Source organism: Gymnoscopelus braueri (genome assembly GCF_963280865.1).
Source record: "Gymnoscopelus braueri genome assembly, chromosome: 21".
In the NCBI taxonomy this organism is placed as follows: Eukaryota; Metazoa; Chordata; class Actinopteri; order Myctophiformes; family Myctophidae; genus Gymnoscopelus; species Gymnoscopelus braueri.
In genome coordinates this window covers 35,048,338-35,067,663 of record NC_137623.1, presented here as the reverse complement: position 1 = coordinate 35,067,663, position 19,326 = coordinate 35,048,338, and the positions used below count along the sequence as shown (strand labels likewise).

At 41.9% G+C, this 19,326-nt stretch overlaps 1 protein-coding gene across 2 annotated transcripts in view; it reads left to right on the top strand.

Annotated features, from left to right (window-relative positions):
* The window catches only part of drosha (drosha ribonuclease III), a 137,180-nt gene that overhangs the window by 65,124 nt on the left and 52,730 nt on the right, over positions 1 to 19,326 (top strand). For both annotated transcript variants that reach the window (XM_080417844.1, XM_080417843.1), the window contains exons 22-24: positions 1,315 to 1,414; positions 4,753 to 4,855; positions 15,769 to 15,839. In XM_080417844.1, the coding sequence (XP_080273970.1) occupies positions 1,315 to 1,414; positions 4,753 to 4,855; positions 15,769 to 15,839 (274 nt within the window). The remainder of the gene's footprint in view (positions 1 to 1,314; positions 1,415 to 4,752; positions 4,856 to 15,768; positions 15,840 to 19,326) is intronic.

The window sequence follows — 19,326 nt, the reverse complement described above, 5'->3', positions numbered from 1 at the left end:
ATTGGCATTTCTTTTTTTCAGGATGTATAGCCTACTACACCCTTTTTTTATAACACCCCTCCATAGTTCTCCATGACAACTCTCAATTAGCCGCCTGGAACATAGCTTCTCTGCCTCACTCACCAGATTGACTCCACAGGTGAGAGCAGACCAGCAGTAATTACACAGAGCTATTATTAACCTGCACAGTGGTACCTGCAGTATTTTAGCTAGCTGCCCAGCTAGCTAGCTGACTGCCTGCCTTTGTTACCGCCGACATTTCCAAAAGGGTGGGCTCATTACTGTGTGTGTGTGTGTGTGTGTGTGCTTGTTGCGTGCACGTGCACGCGCACAAACACTTATTTACATGACTGCAAAGGCGAAAGGGAGGTGTGGGAGGCGGAGCATCCGCTTTATTTGCTGCGGCTTTTCAGCGCGTCCAATGTACAGACTGATGGGCAGAAGCATTTGAACAATGTGTGAGCCAACCCCCTAAAGTTTATATCCGCGTTTGGGATTACCAGTCTAATACATTTTGTCTACAACCAGATGCTAGAGTTGGGATGATTCAAGAGGTTAACCTACAGTTACACGGGCCAGTCAAAGTACTATAGATACAGCAGGGTAAAAGTAAAGACATCACACACAAAAGAAATACCATCAGTAATGAGCAAAATAATATACAGCAGTATACACCCTCAACAGTGATCTTCCCTTCAATCAGCAATATACCATTAAATCACTAGTCGAAACAACACTAACGTGCGCACAGACACACACACACACACACACACACACACACACACACACACACACACACACACACACACACACACACACACACACACACACACACACACACGTGTGGCATTTGCAGCAATTAAATATTTCGAGGAATATACTACTGTAAGTGTAAGTTCCAAGTGTTTTTCCCGTGTTAACATCACAATGCAAACAGAGTGCCCCCAGAGTGAATATGGAAAAAAGCTGAGAGCCAGCCTGTGTGTTTATGTTGAATTGATTAGAAATGACGGCGTTACACAGACATTTTTAAATTCATATGGAATCTAATGACATGGTGGGGTGTGTGAGGCACCAGAACCTAATTAAAATGGAGATTGCTCGCCTGGAACCCCAGCTGTGTGGTCCAACTCAAGCTTCCACAGCCACCTCGATGTTTCCCCACTATCACATTTGTGAGAAAAAAAGAAATTGGGGAAACACACAAAACATGGGAAATGAATAACGGCTTGAGAATTGCACTAACGGTATATTCATAAGTATGGGGAAAGCTGTTAATAAATTAGATTTCTGCTTATTCTTTTCTGTCCACAGTGTCCACCTCTATTACCTGTTCCCCTGCCTGGAGGAGGGTGGTCTGGCCACCTACAGAACAGCCATAGTACAGAACCAGCACCTAGCCATGCTGGCCAAGGTACAACGTGCATTCACTTATTTCAATTTTTTGTTTTTTATTATTGTCTCCGCCAGGCCCAAGGCGTGGCCGATACTGTGTATTCGCCCCCTGTCCGTGTGTGTGGGTGTATGTTCGTCTGTCCGTCTGTTAACAGCTAATCTCCATCACCGTTGGACCGATCGCACGCACACTCCCTAGAAGCCAAGGAAAAACCTCTTCCCTGCATTTTTCACATCCGCCATTTATAGCGCCACCAGGAGGCCAATTTTTGCGAAGCACATTTTTTATATTACTCCTACAGAATTTTGTCCCATCATCACGCAACATGGCATTAACTCATTAACTGCCATGGACGAATTAATTCGTCAAATTCTGCTATGGCTCAGCCTGCCAACGACAAGTTTGGCAGGCTATTTTTTTTTTCTTTTTTTTTTTCTCCCCACAGAACCAGAGATAACGCAATCCGAAGATGTACTGCTCCATTCACTCCCTGGTTAACTTATTACTTAAAAATGCTCTATCTCGCCTCCTGTGTACTATTTTTTTTTACAATGTATTTTTGGCAAAACATGCTATTTTCAACTTGCCACAACTATGGAACGGATTACCGCTATCGGATATTTCTTTTTCCCACATTCTACGAGACCCCTGTGTGTAATGAGGGGATCACAGTGCGGATAGCATTCACAGAAAATATTCCATGATTTTTCAAAGGTTGAAAAATGCTTGTTTTCGCTGGCAGTAGCGTAACACTATTACACTATTACTCTGGCAGTTAAAGAGTTCATTGTCCCACGATCTGGAGGAGGCAATTACAAGACTCTACATCTTTCGTGTCGCTCCCACATTGTACAATACATTGCTGCATCCCGAATATACTGTACGTTAGCAGTGCAGTTTAACTTGTTTCAATATGTCTGTGTTTGGTATAGAGAAGAGGGAGGTGTGTGGGTGCTTGTGAAGGGGGTGTGTGTAATACTGTGTGCTCACCGTCACCAAGCTGTTTACCAGGCCCTCCTAAAGCCTTTCTACCTAGAGAACACTCGCAATTATCAACAAAAAACAATTGCTGCATGTATCGCCTCAAAGGCATAAAAGCCAAAATCAAAAACAACAGAGTTTGAGTTTTTGATTTAATTCTGCGTTGAGCGAGCGTGAGGTGTAGGATACCACCCACTGATGGATTTAGGTGGCAATTAATTTAACTATTTTCAACTGGCTGCAACTATGGAACGGATTACCGAATGTTTTTAATTTTTTCCCCCCGATTGTACGAGACCTGTATGTGTGTAATGAGGGGATCACTGTGAGGACGGTGATCACTGAAAATATTTTGTGACTACCGGTACTTGAAAAAGGTTCAAAAATTGTTAAAGATCCTGGCACTCAAAGTATAATATTTTAATAAACCTCTGGCACCCAATGTGTTAAGTATCACCCTGACTGTTGGGGGTAAAGCACCCTGATTGGCTGTTTAGCTTGTTTGGTCAGACAAATCAAAGCACGAGTAGAGAAATGGTTGTTGCCCCTTCCCTATAGCCCCTGTATTCAGTGTTGCCATGGCTGCTTATTTTAAGCGACGAAAAATCAGTGGTCGCGTTTTTCTTGGGCTCGTTTCTTAAGTGTAGTTGCTTATTTAGGCTTGTTTCCAAAAACATTTATTATTATTTAAACCAGTGGTTCTCAAATATTTTCATGAAAATGTTTTGTGCATTAAATGCACAAAATATTTGTGTTAGAATGTTTCCAAAATATTCCAAATATTCCACATGTTATTGCAAGATTTTTTGAAAATGGCCGATCTACAGGCTCACAACGCGTCGCAAAGCTATTTTCAAAGAGCCTATATGCGTATAGGTTTAAAGTGCTCATGTGGCCTAAGTTGCTTCTTTTGGGCTTTTTTTTCCCTAGACCTGGTTGCTTATTTCTCTCACAACATATGGCAACACTGCCTGTAATAATGAGTCCTCATTATCGTCGGCCGGCAGTTTAACCCTTTAAGACCGGGAAAGCGCCATTTGTGTCATTTTAATATGTCTTTGGCTATTCAAAAATAGCAGATATACAAGCTCATAGTGCGGTACCGAGTGCCGTGCTATGAGCTTGTGGATTGTAGATTTCAAGCGATTGCTTCTGGGGATTCTACAAAATATCTTCTAAATCCTAATAGTTTTTTTATAACGTAGGTTTCTATATCAGTGGTTCTCAAACCTTTTCATGTCAAGGACCCCCAAAATGATATGTATTTGGCCACGGACCCCCATCTCAAAATATGTTGTTCCAGGGACCCCCCAGAAGCAAAGATTTTAGTTAAAAATGTATATATATATTCAAAGATTTGCACACATTTTCACGATTTTTATGAGCTTGTAGATCTGCGATTTTTGAATAGCCAAAGGCATCTTAAAATGACACAGATGCGTTCCCTTCCCGGTCTTAATGGGTTAACAGTATGTTCTGTGCTCACTGTTGTAAATAAAGGCTTTGAACATGACGCCCGTTGGTTTTCTTTTTGTTCAGCCAACCGACCATACAACTCGGAGGCAGGTTCTCAAGTAATAATAGACCCATCACTGTACTGTAACAGTATGTGCTGTGCTCACTGTTGTAAAGAAAGTCTTTGAACATGAAGCCCATTGGTTTTCTTTTCAGATAAAAGTTCATATATTTCACATACTGTAGGCCTATTCCGTGGGATTATCGTGTGTGTGTGTGTGTGTGTGTGTGTACAGTGTTTGCCTGTTAGCAAGTGTGTGAGAGAGTCGCCATCTGTGCATGCATGCTAGTGTGCACCAGTCAATGTGTTTGAGTGTGCGCGCACACACATGAGATCGTACGCGTTTTCTCAATCTTGTGGTGGCTTCATACCACAGCTGGAGTGCACACGGGCACATCTGTCAGTTCCACAAGAGTGGAACCCTGTTTCCAATGAGGGCACAGGCAATCTTTTTCATTTCCCTCGTGTTTTTAGAGCCTTTTCTTTCCCTTTTTTTAAAATATATATCCTTTCCTCAGTGGAGTCGGAGTGTCCATAAAAATACACCATAGCAAAGATGCCATCACTCCTGCAGAAGAGCTATTAAAACTGTGCCAGTGAACAGGACTGCATAGTGTAAAACAAAGAAATCGCATTATTGATCACTACAAGTACCCGCATCTGGCTGGCAAATATTCTTATATAGCTTTTTTTTATAGCTTCCCCCAAAGAAAGTAGTTTGGTGTTGTACAGCATGTCAAATTGTGTGTCATTTTGTCAAATACAGTGACCAATGATTGTGTCTGTTCACATCTCTCAGCCCCGGCTGGTGAGGAGACAACTCTGATGTGAATACGTGTCGTGCTTTTGTCTTCCGCAGAAATTGGAACTCGACCGCTTCATGCTCTACGCCCATGGGCCCGACCTGTGCCGGGAATCGGACCTGCGGCACGCCATGGCCAACTGCTTTGAGGCACTCATTGGTGAGTTGTTAATGATGACGGTGATGGAGACAATCGAGAGAATACATAATAATACGTACTGTGCATTGCACATTTTGCGCATAGACTGTGTTTTGAGCGGTATTGTAATTGCACAATACGTTTTTAGGGAGTATTTATAACCTTTTTGATTTAGGTTGGCAAGTTAAGAATTGGAATAAGGCCTTTGGAGTGAAGTGCTGCTCCCAATTGGCTCCCGCACATAAACACGGATAACAAATAGGGAATAGGTGAAAATGTCCACTACCTAGTGCAGTGCTACTTTACTGGTTCCTTCAGTTTACTTCCTGCTGTTCTAATTGAAGTATTTGTTAGAATGCTTCCTTTTCATGAAATTTACTTAGGTGTATGCATGCGTGCACATCCAATTCTGTTTGTTTTGTGTGTGTGTGTGTGTGTGTGTGTGTGAGCACGTGTGCGCGTGCACACTTTAAGCTGTGTGAATAGCTGCAGTATACTGGATACTTTAAGCTACTTTATTGATCTTAGTAAATATGGTTTGACCTGGCAGTCCATAGGCCCCCCCACACACACACACACACACACACACACACACACACACACACACACACACACACACACACACACACACACACACACACACACTAGGGCTGTGAATCGTCTGCTATCTCACAAATCGATTCGATTCCGATTCTTGGGGTCACGATTCCGATTTTTATCGATTTTTTCAAAATAAACGATTCTCGATTCAAAACGATTCTCGATTCAAAACGATTCTCGATTCAAAACGATTCTTGATGCAAAACATAGGATTTCAGGATCTACTCCAATCTGCTGGCATGAGAACAGAGTACATTTATGTAGCTTTTACAATTGTAAAGGTTTTATCAACTGATAATAATGTAAACACACAAAGGTAAATCCAAGATCCTAAAAAAAAAAAATTAAAATGAGAATCGATTCTGAATCGTCCAACAGTAGAATCGCGATTCGTATTCGAATCGATTTTTTCCGACACCCCTAACACACACACACACACACACACGCACACACAAGCTATTAATGCCAGCTATTCCTCTCGATACCAGCAGTTCAGAGTAGGTCAGATAATGTGCAGTGATTAAGACCCCCCACCATGCTCTATACATTATGAATGCATCTCTGTTATGGGTGAATGGGCTTTCTTTTTTTCTTTTCATCCTGTTTCCGGCTATCCGATTACGGATTATCGGATCACTTGGGCGACTGGACGAATATATTGGCATTCGGCGATTGGATGAGTCCATATTACGCACTTTCTTGTTGCAATGATTTCAGATGAGTCTTTCAAGTCTTGCTAGTAATGATCTGCCTCCTCGAATTCAGCTCAATAAATAATAAACCGTTAAATGTGAATCAATTTGGGCCATATTACGCACGTTCTTGTTGAACATGCGTCATGATTTCAGATGAGTCTTTCAAAAACAGCATGTCATCATAACCTTTTAATGTTTATTTTTTTTAAAGGCTGTATCTCGGCTCCTGTGTACTTTTTTTTTACTATGTATTTTTGGCCCAGACATGTTATTTTCAAAGGCAGACAATTAATTTGTGAAACCACACAAAAATCATACTGGAGATAAATATTCTCTGACTACTTGAAAATCTAAGATAAATTGAAAAATCTCTGGCACTGACTGGGACAACACAGCCAGAAATAAGTCTGGCACTGAATGAGTTAAAAAGACAATGCCTACGTAAAAAGGAAACTTGAATGGCGAGTGTTTTGCCACATCGTTTCTGTCAATAGTGCAAATTGCACCCATATAAAGGGTTCATAGTGGTACTCGTAGGATTCAGTCTCTACACTGCTTGAACTTCGCTTCAACACACTATTAATTAAACATTCACATCGAGTCCCATTGGTCGTTTCTCGTCTCTGTTCCTCATATTGACAGTGTGCTGCTGTGTTCGTAACCCGACACTGGCACTGCACGTGTGGGGTGTTGGGGAGTGAATGTCTCTTCTTGAGCAAATGTATTGGCAATCGCCGCTATTTGGGCTTATACTGGAGGAATATTTTGACGTGATTGCCCTATTATGCATGTTAATGTTATTGGGGCCTAGAACACACAAAATCTAAACTACAAATAAAATAAAAAGGGGCTATATGCCTATGGAAATGGTAGCCTGGGACCAGACAAATCTGCCAGTGCAAAAAAAAAAAATGCCCTCAGCGATTTGGGTCTGGCACCGCTCCGTTGTGAATCCATTTCCTGCTCCAGAAGTCTGTGGTGACCAATCAGGGACCAGTATTCAAATATGGGAGACTGTAATTGGTAGTTGGTTGTAGGTCTAACCAATTGCGTCCGGAGCTATTGTTTTGATCCCGCCCCCTTGGAAAAAAAACGTCCTCATAGAGGCACCAGACTCTAGTCTGGCTACACGAGGCTATGTAAATGGTGGGTCTGGGATGTTGCCCCTGCGCCTTGTGACTGGCCATTACCGAGGGAATACAAAGGAAGAACACTTTGTGATTCGTCATTTACTTATATCATGATTTAACAGGTTAAGTTATGCAATTACACTCAAATGGTGATTGGAGCCACTTTTTACCAAAGTGCTTACCATGCAGGCAGTTTTTGGTTATTGAGAAGTGACTTTCTCTTCTAATTTCACTCCTTTCTATTCCTTCTTTTCTTTTTTCTTTTCTTTTACCACCCACCACCACCCCATTTCTTCTAATTTCACTCCTGTCTATTCCTTCTTTTCCACTATTTGGAAGCCAAATAGTGCTGACTGGCACCTCCATTTTCTATTGTTGATCTCTCTCTTTCTCTCGCTCTCTCTCTCTCTGTCGGGGGTCCCGCCGGGATCCCATGCTTGTTACCACTTCATTATCGGCATCCCACCTGTGGTGTTGTAAGCTATCCACTGGCAATCACCTCATCGCCATGCACAGCCGTGCTCAACCTGCCATGTCGAGGCACCCTGTCTCTAGGGGTTAGGGTTAGTCTCTCACCCACCCCCTCCCTCCCTCTCTCCCCCCCTCCCTCCCTCCCTCTCTCCCTCTCTGTACAGATCCATGTGAGACACCAGCAGAAAGTGTTGGGTAAACAGGGAGTGTGAGATGAGATCCACCATCAGAAGGGGGGGGGCTTGCAGTGATGGGTGTAATGCTTTTTTGCATATTACTAGTGGTTTTAGAATACTACATCCCCATATTACACACCTCCTCAATGCGCAACTATGACACGTGCACGTTAAGCGTCCTGCCTGAGACACACAGAACTCCTCGCTTTGAAATGAATGAGGTTCACTTCTTTCTTTCTTTCTTTCGTTTTGCTCCAACACTTTTTTTAACCCATTAAAACCGGGAAAGCATCTCTGTCATTTTAGATTTTAGCGATATATATATATATATATATATATATATATATATATATATATATATATATATATATATATATATATATATATATATATATATATATATATAGCACATTGGTTGGCTATTCAAAAATAGCAGATATACGTGTCACTTTGTGCTATGAGCTTGTAGATCTGCTATTTTTGAAAAATCAAGAAAATGTGTGCAAATCTTTGAATATTTTATATATGTTTTAAAAGCGTTTTCAACTAAAATCATTGCTTCTGGGGGTCCCTGGAACAAAACATTTTTGAGATGTGGGGGGGGGTCCGTGGCCAACATACATATCATTTAGGGGGTCCTTGACATGAAAAAGTTTGAGCACCACTGAAATGGCAAGAGTTTTTCAGAAAAGACATTTGTAGAATCGGCCTCAGATCATAATGGGTTAAGGCCCCGCCCCATTGTTGAGCGGTCTGTCTGTCTGTCCGTCTCCTCCGTGGGCATCGTGGACCATATGAAGTTAGAGTTAGGCGAAGGAACTTTCATGCAGATAAAGCTGTCATGCTGTCAGCTCTTTCTCGCTTTGTCTCACTCTCAAGCCTAAAAAAAAAGTATCTAGTTTCTGTGTAGGATGGAGGCTCTACGTCCTCCCAGTGGGGGCTGCTCACTTAACTGGCAGGTGAGCCAGTAGGGTGCATTAGCAGTTTGCAAATCACAGAAATGTGTGGGGAAGGTTAACTAGCATAACAATTAAATTGGGAGAAACAAAATAATTGGCTACTCTAAATTTAGAAAATTATAATTACTAGACCATACCCGTGGGGGGGATATGCGCACATGATTTGGCAACCCGGGAGCCAGCGAACACAAAAACGCTAATAAACAGCTGACATTTGGGGAAAGCGAAAATCGGGCTGTTTCGCTGTTTTCCGTGCACATGGTAATGGTCAATGGCTGTGTGCAAATTCAGATCAATTGCTCCAGCCACTGAGGAGAACCGGGCAGAACAGATTTTGGGCTCACCGCACACCGCACACACAGAGCTTTGTCGAATTATAGGAGGATAATGGTAATAATATGTTGTTGTACAATAAATCACTCTTAACACTCATCAGTAAATACACATGCATACAAATATTAACACTCTTAACACTACCAACAATCTTAACATGATTATCATTCTTCACTACACTACCACCTCGGAACCGTCTACCAACACAGCGAGCCCCTTGTCTTTGAACTCAGAGCACAAACTCTCTGCAATTCAGAATTGCGTCTTATCTATTTATTTTCCTTTCTCTTCGTCTCCTTTTTTCCCCGTTTTGAAAAGGTGCGGAGATAAGAGTATGACATGCACATAATATCTCCGAGGCCCCCTGAGCAGATAGCTTAAGAGCTTACTGTGCATGTTTGCTAACCCCCGTTTTATTTGTTTCCGTGCCACGGTAACCCCCAGCGAACTCCATGCCATGTTGAAAATGGCAGATGATCTCCTGCTTTGCAATGAGCCTGGAAGAGGAGGGGGGAGAGTGAGGAAAAATTACGGCATGAAAGGCAACGGAGGAATGGAAAGCAAAAGTAACTGCAATGCAAATGGTTACCCGTCAAAAAGGGGAGGTGTGTGTGGGGGGGGGGGGGGGGGAAATCTGAATAATTCAAAGTGTTGAATGGAAATCTAGCTTTTCTGATCCCTTTCCTTCATTAACTTCTGCCAGCATGGGTCTTTCTCATTTGGGCTCTTTTGGCCTGGTTGCCTCACATTCTCGCTCTCTCGCTCTCGCTCTCTCTCGCTCTCTCTCATACACACACACACACACACACACACATCTCACAATCTCTCTCTACGCCCTTCTAACTCGCTGTACTTTTGCTGGCTCTGTCTTTCAGAAAGCGCTTTGTCCCTCTCAGCTCGATTTAGTCAAAAGAGGACCAGTGACGCTTTCCTGCCTGCTCATCACTGCACCCCCCACCCACCACCCCCAGGTCTTTTCTCAACAATAAGCTCACCTGGCATCCGTCCTGTCTAAAAGTACTTGAGAAAGAACAGAGGAACAGTGGGAGTGAGAATAGAGGGGATGGCATCCGTCCTGTCTGAAAGTACTTGAGAAAGAACAGAGGAACAGTGGGAAAGAGAATAGAGGGGATGGCAAAAGGATAGAGGGGAACCTTTTTCTTTTCTATTTTTCCTTCTCTTTTAAGGCCATCATTTTCCTCATGCAGTGGATGTGTGTTATTCAGTGCCAGCAGGAAAGTGGGATACAGATGGTTGATCACTGTGTGTGAGTGTGTGTGTGTGTTGGGGGGTGTCTTCAGCTCTTCCTATTAAAATAATGGGGATTGTTTCTCTATTCACTATATGAATACCAGCAGCTCTGTGCACAGTACAACCAATGTATTACCGTACATGTGACAAGAACCCTGTCCACCCCTCACCCTTAATTGCCACATCGATAGCAAATGGATTCGCTCCCTTCTCCCTGGTCTTCCTGTAATCGACACAAGAAAACAATTAACAGTCTCACACATTATCATCATCATGATCATCATCTGTCACAGCCAGCCGATTCTACAAATGTCTCCTAAATCCCAACAGTTTTCTGAAAAACGTATGTTTCTGTATCAGTGGTTCTCAATCTTTTTCATGTCAAGGACCCCCAAAATGATATATATTTGGCCGTGGACCCCCATCTCAAAATATTTTGTTCCAGGGACCCCCAGAAGCAAAGATTTGAGTTACAAATGTTCGCTTTAAAAATATATATACTCAAAGATTTGCACAAAAGATTTGCACAAAAGATTTGCTCAAAAATAGCAGAGAGTGCCGCGCTATGAGCTTGTACATGTATATCTGCTATCTTTGAATAGCCAAAGTGTAAAATAATGCTTTTTAGGTCAAATAAAAAAATTACACGGATGCTTCTCCCGGTCTTAAAGGGTAAGACCACTTTGGTAGAGGTTTGGGTTGTGTAGTTACCTTGCCATGATGTAACTCCAAAGGTGGGCAAGAAATAAAAAATAATTGCTCCATTGATTAGAAATTGATAATTCAAAATATGCTCCTCATTGACTTACATTGTACGGTAAAACTGTTCTCAAAGTCACTCTTTTAGCACAAAAACGAACGCAAACAAAGTTGATTCAGACAATATAGAACATCACCATACCCAGTACTGTTTTTTTTTTAAATAAAAATGTCAACTTCCTGTTGAATTTGACATTTTTAATAAGTAGAAAACCCGGACTGGATCGGCGGATCCGGATCCAGATCTTCAAATAGTAAAATCAACAGAAAGTTCACATTTTTATTAAAAAAAACAAACAGTACTGGGTTTGGTGATGCTCTATATTGTCTGAATCAGCTATGTTTGGGTTCATTTATGTGCTAAAAGACTGACTTTGAGAGCTGTTTTACCGTACAATGTAAGTCAATGAGGAGCATATTTTGAATTATCAATTTCTAATCAATGGAGCAATTATTTTTGATTTCTTGCCCACCTTTGGAGTTACATCATGGCAAGGTAACTACACAACCCAAACCTCTACCAAAGTGGTCTTACCCTTTAAAGGGTTAAGTAAGAGGTCAGATGCTTGAATTGTCAGCCATGCCGTTGTGCCTTGTCTCATCGCTGTGGCTGCTTTGGAAAAACCTTTTATTTAACCTTACCGTGTTTGCGAGAATGAAACCAAAAGACTGGCTTGCAAAGCTAGGTTTATGTTGCCGCTATAATGTGGCTACTGCTGTTGCTCCAGACCCTATCAACCCCAGGGAGAGAGGCATTTACACAGAGTAGAGAGAGAGATCAGCTTAATATATTATTTGATGGATTAAAGCCTGATCATTTTTGAATAATTCATTTCTGGGTTATTAATGCGACTGTCAGCCGCTGTTATTTCATATGACCATGGACCCCATGTTTTTTGTTTTTTTTGTTTTTTTTATTTTTTATCACTGGTCATTGAATTGCCTTCACAGACAGCAGTGAAATATATTCGTAAAAATAACACCTCCGAGTCGAGCACACAGCGCTCACTCTGAACCTGAAACCCAACCAACGCTTGAGGTTCATTAGCAAGCTTTTCTACGTTTGCATCTCCACGAAGGCTTGACCCTGCTTTGCAGGTCTGCACTCGTTTTTGCCAGTTAACAGAGCATCCATTAGTTGGGGCCAGGAGTACCGATGCTCGAATCCAAACACGAGCTCAACTCCTCAACGCAGTGTCAGTCATACACGTATATGCATGCATCCCAGATCCGCTCCTTTTTAGCATCGCTATCTCCGGGACCTCTTGAGTAGGTTTTAACAGTTGCCGGGCCTGGGGACTGCTGGGATATTATACAAAGAGTGAGGAAGAGAGAGTCAGAGGGAAAGGTGGTACTTACTTTTTAACCAGGGCATGACACCATGTGAGATGAGATGTTAGTGCTATTGTGTGTGTGTGTGTGTGTGGCCACCATATACTCCGTTTTAATGATCATTCTGTCATTCATCGGGCTGCTGGGGGGCCCTTTTTCTTTTCTCTCATTATCCTCCTTGTCAGAGGAGTTTCTCTTCTAGAATTAACTGGCACATTGAGCTTCTCTTCATCCACCAGCCTCTTTGATTGACACCAAAGGTGTTTCTTTTTTTCCTTCCACTGTACCCTGCATACCCCAACACACACACACACCCCCACCGTCCACGTGTCCTCCCCGAAAAAGAAAAAAAGCAAACGGAGAGGGGGGGACAGCCCACCCTCTCTTGAGTTCCACTTCCAATGACTTTGACGCCTACACTTTGGAGAACTTTCCTCCAATATGATGTGTCATCAGAACATGAAGAAATTCCCCCACCTGCAGCCTTCCACTCACCACCCCGCCCCACCCTCTCCCTAGAGCCAAACGTTAAGCATCTGTGTGTTCTCAGCATGGCCAGTCCTCCAGAGGTAATGTGTTTCTGAGTGGGACGAAAGGGCTCCAAACTTACTTATGTCTATGTTTGAAACTTTGGGGGAAATGACTCCTCTCCTCCTCCTCCTCCTCCTCCTCTTGTGGTGACCCTCAGAGTTACTCACATAGCCGACCATCCCACAGACACATCTGTAAGGAGTTTAGTGGTTCAGGGAGATGGTGTGTGTGTGTATACAGCAATGTGCTGGGTTTTTTATATTTGTATTACTTTATGACTGTTTATTTAGGCTTTGAGTATTCCCGTGTGTGTGTGTGTGTGTGTGTGTGTGTGTGTGTGTGTGTGTGTGTGTGTGTGTCTGTGTGTCAGCCCCACACACACAGTTTTCCCCCCCCCCTTTTCCTCTTGGTTTAGTTTATGTAGGTCTCATGCATTCACTAGGCACTACGTGTGTGTGTGTGTGTGTGTGTGTGTGTGTGTGTGTGTGTGTGTGTGTGTGTGTGTGTGTGTGTGTGTGTGTGTGTGTGTGTGTGTGTGTGTGTGTGTGTGTGTGTGTGTGTGTGTGTGTGTGTGTGTGTGTGTGTGTGTGTGCAGGATGTGTCCTGGAAAACCTGGGATGTTTTATGTCATGGGAAATGAATAATTCTAATGTCTTTGAAAATATTGTATTTGTAATACAAGGGATGACTTGAGACTAGGTCTTTGTAAGGTAGGAATTGGTAGGTGAGGGGCGTGTTCAGATGCTAATTCAATGCAACTACCGTAACTGCACTACTCTTTAGGGCTGGTGAATTAATATTCGAATATCGAATATGGGGAAAATATGTATATTCGAATATGTTTGTTTATTTGACAGGGACAATACAAAAAACAATATATCAAGTTATAAAAACAAACAAAAGATATGTTTTATTCGATCCGAGCACTCGATACATTGTTTTTTGTATTGTTTCTGTCAAAAAAGAAATTGAAAAAAATATGCTTTTGAAAAAAAAAGGATAAAAATATATTTGAATATATTCGAATATCTGCCAACTATTAAGACCAATATTCGAATATCATTTCTGAGGAAAGTTGACAGCCCTACTACTCCTACTCAGGGACAATGTCAAACGGGAACGATGCAAGTGGGGGATGCATGCCTCACCTGGTTACGCTATACCCGTTGCACCTGTTGTCAGAGTATTCGCAGTACCCTGTGGGGTACCTGTTGGCACACAGTACTAATAACGTTGAATACCACAATCAGTGGGTTATTTATAAACGGGTACCGGCCTACTCGGGAACAATGCAAGTCGGGAACGAATCGATGCAAGATGGGAATGCTTGCCCCACCCGTTTATGCAATACCCGTTATACCTGTTACCAGAGTATTGTACCCGTTCTCAGAGTACCTAGTGCGGCACTGACTGTGGAGATACGAGGATCTCTGTCATGAAAAACATCTGACATCGAGTTATGCCCAGGATAGGCAGACGGACACACACAGGTTTGGTGAAGTTATAGATGCTGAAAAATCTTTAGCCTTTTGACTATGTGAAATGTTTAGCAAGTAGTGTGTTGTATACCCACACAGATAATAGGGTCTCTTTAATGTACCCGCACCTTGAAACTTGCGTGACAACACTGATTTCACAGTCTGATTTGTTTATCAAGGTGGCTTAAATGACACTTACAATCAGTTCAGCCGCTAAATGGTCTTTCTTTTTAATGGTCAGCATTGTAGGGGGCGTGCAACTAAAGATTATCCTAATCTATCAGTATGTCTTTTTTTCTCTTCATTAATTTATTTTAATCAAAAATGATTTGAACTTTTATTTTCAGAATATGCAACAAAAGAAAAGAGAGCCACACATTGATGCCATAAATTGCTCAGATACGTGTGTGTGTGTGTGTGTGTGTGTGTGTGTGGGTGTGTGGGTGGGTGGGTGGGTGTAATTGAGCCTGTTATCCATCTGCAAGCAGTTTCCCTCCCCAGACGATGAATCCCTTATATCTGTTTTTGATGTCGCCCATGAAAGCAGCCGGATCATTTGAACTCAGAAACACCGTTGTGCTTCCCTCTCTGATGGCTCAGTTATGCACAAAATAAAAAGAACACCACACAATTGTCAAAGCAATTGCCAGGTCGTTATTGCCTTCTAAATTGACTTGCTCAGAACTCCACGACTTACAGTATTCAATTCAAGGCACAATTCAAGGCACAAGGATATAGTTTGGACGACCGAGAAGCGATGTTGAATTGAATGCGCAGGACCCACACACACACACACAGACACACAACTGCGACAAGGGTAGCAGGGAGGTCGATCTTGCGATGCCAGGACCCCTAAGGTCATGTCGCCATCAAAAACCAATAAAAAATGCACTCCTACTTTTTAATAAAGCAATTATAACTCATTGCAGAGTTCAATTAATTTTAAGTTTTTCCATTAGGAGAGAGGTCTGGAATTGCCTCGAAATTGGTTTAATTTATCTTCTTTTTAAGGCCAGCAGTGAAATGGTGGCATGCTTTACAGAATGGTGCCGGGTGGTTGTGTGTGCCACCTACTTTACTGTGCAGGAAGCATCCTGCACCAGTCTGTTTATTTTTGGCAAAGATTCCATCTCTTTTTGATTGAACTCTCCTCTCATATCGATTTGTCATTCTAACTTCTGGTCTTCTTTTTCCTTTCTATCTCTGTCTGTTCCCACAGGGGCTGTGTATCTGGAGGGAGGCTTGGAGGAAGCCAAGCTACTGTTTGGGCGGCTGCTTTTCAATGGCGAGGTAACACCACCAAACTCTGTTCTCTAGTGCTGTGTGTTCTTCTGCCCTGGCCTTTGCCTGCCTTGTTTTGTCTGCATCAGCTAGCGAGAGCGTTTGTACCACTGCCAACGTCCTTGGCTGGACGTTCTTTTTTCCTTTTTTAATTTTTACTCCGTTGTCCTCTGGTGGTGAAAGCAAATAACGGGCCCATTGAGTTTGCACTGTAGCGTGGGTATGTGTTTGTATGCCGTGATATGTAACCCCCGCCCCCACCCCCCACCCTGTGTCAGCACTGCTCACCGTCTCTCTTTTGCCTTGAATGCCATAAGGTAGAACAGAGGCAGAGAAGAGGATAAGTGACTGCAGGCACAGTGTGATGCACTCCCCCTATAACCCATTAAGACCGGGAACGCATCTCTGTGTGTCATTTTTAGATTTCTTTGGCTATTCAAAAATAGCAGATCTACAAGCTCATAGCTTGTAGATTTGAAAAAACAATTGCGGCAGAATCTTGGATTATATATATATATATGTATATATATATTTTTTTTTTGGCGGACATTTGTAACTCAAATCTTTGCTTCTGGGGGTTCCTGGAAATACATATTTTACAAATGTTCGCTTTAAATACATATTTTACAAATGTTCGCTTTAAAAATATTAAAGCGAACATTTGTAAAATATGTATTTCCAGGAACCCCCAGAAGCAAAGATTTGAGTTACAAATGTCCGCCAAAAAAATAAAAAAATTAAAAAAAAGCACAACTTTTCATGATTGTTCAAAAATAGCAGATATACAAGCTCATAGCGCGGCACTCGTTGCCGCGCTATGAGCTTGTATATCTGCTATTTTTGAATAGCCCAACGAAATCTAAAAAATGACGCACGAATGCGTATCCCGGTCTTAAAGAGATAAAGATGGAAATACACAAAGAAGTAAATTTGTATGCGATGAATGGAGGATGATTAAAGCATAGCCTGCAGGCGATGTCCTAGACCTCTGCATCTCTTAACAAAAGATTTGTCCTGCAAAGAAAAAAACGACAATGAAACAAACATCTGCCAGAGCACAGCGAGGCGATTGAACGTCGAAATTTGTGGCGTACGCTGTACATGCATATGAATGCACGCATACATATTCTTTCGAGGGAAGAAACACACACACACACACACACACACACACACACACACACACACACACACACACACACACACACACACACTCTCACACTGTCTCCCAACAAAAGAAAACAGCAGTAAGGAGCAGATCTGCATCTCGTGGCTTCTGGAACAAAAGATCGCTCCTGTTCTGCCGTTTTGTTCCCCCTCCTAATCTTCCACTTGACGATGGGACTTCAATCACAGCTGTTTATTATTTGTTTCTGTTTTTTTTATCACTGGAGGGGAGGAGGGATTAGGGACGAGGTAGATTTTCAGATCGAGCGTGGGTGCACGATAATGCATGTCCTCAGAAATCTAACAAAAGGAGGGGTAAATGTTGGGCAAAAGTTAATCAGACTACCGTAAATTTCGGACTATAAGCCGCGACTTTTTTCCAATTTTTCGACCCTGCGGCTTATATAACGGTGCGGCTTATCTATGGATTTTTACAGCTAACGGCCACTAGGGGACCTCCTAAATCTATGGATTTTACACCCGCGGCTTATAGTCCAGTGCGGCTTATATATGTTCCAAACATTCAATTTAGCTGCTGCGGCTTATAGTCAGGTGCGGCTTATAGTGCGAAAATTACGGTAATCAATTTAACCGATAATACAAAAATACTAATCCATTTTAATTATAAAAAAATCTATACTTTTACCCTTGAGTACATGTGATATATACAGATAATGCTCAATTGAAAATAAATAATAATAATTGGACGCCCGCTGGCCTAGCGGTCCAGGCGCATACCACATATAGGCTCTAATGCAGCCTGACAGCACCATGTCTGTCATTCCCCATCTCTCTCCCTGTTTCACTGTAATACTATCAATAAAGGCAGAAAATCCCCCCAAAAATGTGTGTGTGTGTGTGTGTGTATATATATATACACGCACGCACGCACGCACGCACGCACGCACGCACGCACGCACACACACACACACACACACACAATACACAGACATGAAATACATCCTATGTTTGTATATCCTTCCATAAATGACAATCTCTGTGTGAGTGTAATTTTACTTCGCATCTCGAGAACCGCTCGACTTCAAACCCTTTGTGCATATTGCACTCCCCAAGGGAGTGCAATATCGGATGCGGGACAGCGGGATGTCTGGTCAATGCATTTCAATAAGAATGCGTGTGGCCAAAAAATCTTCACGTGTGCGAGTGGAGTGTGCGGCCAGTGAGAACGGCTGCATTCACTAACATGGAGCGGAAGAAAAGTGTTGATGTACTTTATTTAGTAAGACATGAGAACAACAGTACATGGAAGTACAAATTCACAATACAAGGTCTACTAAACTGGAAAGCTCATAGAGCACTAAGCTTGTTTAAAATGAGATCCCCAATTGTCCCCAAGTGTCCTTGTGCTTATGCTTGCAGGCCTGGTAGATTGAAAGAATTAGTCCTTCAGTGCTGTCGTTAGGATGTGATCAAAGGCCCAGGCCAACACAGCAAAGCAGTAGTGAAGCTCAGGTGTGCAAATTAATGAAATGTAAGCGAAAAGAGGCTCAGGCAGTGAAAACACCTTATAGAATAAACAATCCAATCCAACTTTATTTATAGAGCACATTTTAAAACAACAGAGTTGACCAAAGTGCTGCACAGTAGGCATAACAACAATAAAAAACATAATGCAATACAAAAGAACATGCAATACAATTAAACATGAATACAAATATCAATCAGGGTTTAAAAGCCAAGGAATACAAATTAGTTTTTCTAAATGGGTTTTAAAAACAGGTAGTTTGGGAGCTATAACTGAAAAGGCTTGCCGCCCTCTTTGCTTAACTCATTGACTGCCAGAGTTGAACATCATCTATACTGTAGCTTTCCCTTGCCAGTGATTCCGAAAATCATAGAATATTTTTCTTCTCAAAGATCCACCCGCTGATCGCTTTAAAAGACGTAAAAAATGTGCCGCCGAGATAGTCCATTCCATAGTTGTGGGCAGTTGAATGTTGGTTGTTTTCCCAAAAAAGCAACAGAAAGCAGAGAAATATGGACTTCGCCTTAGGGATGACGAGCAGCAATTGGTCAGCTGACCTCAGTGATCTCGATGGAACATATCATTTAAGGAGATCAGAGACATAAACTGGTGCTAATCCATTTAAAGGGGAAATCCACCCATTTTCAATATTTAACTATGTCATTAATATAGCATAAAGGAGTTGTGTGGAAATAAGAAAAAATTAAAAAAAAAATTAACATTGCAAAAAAATGTAACATTGCAAAAAAATTAACATTGCAAATTACACTGTGATGACTCATCATGGTGTAATTTGCAATGTTAATTTTTTTGCAATGTTACATTTTTTTGCAATGTTAATTTTTT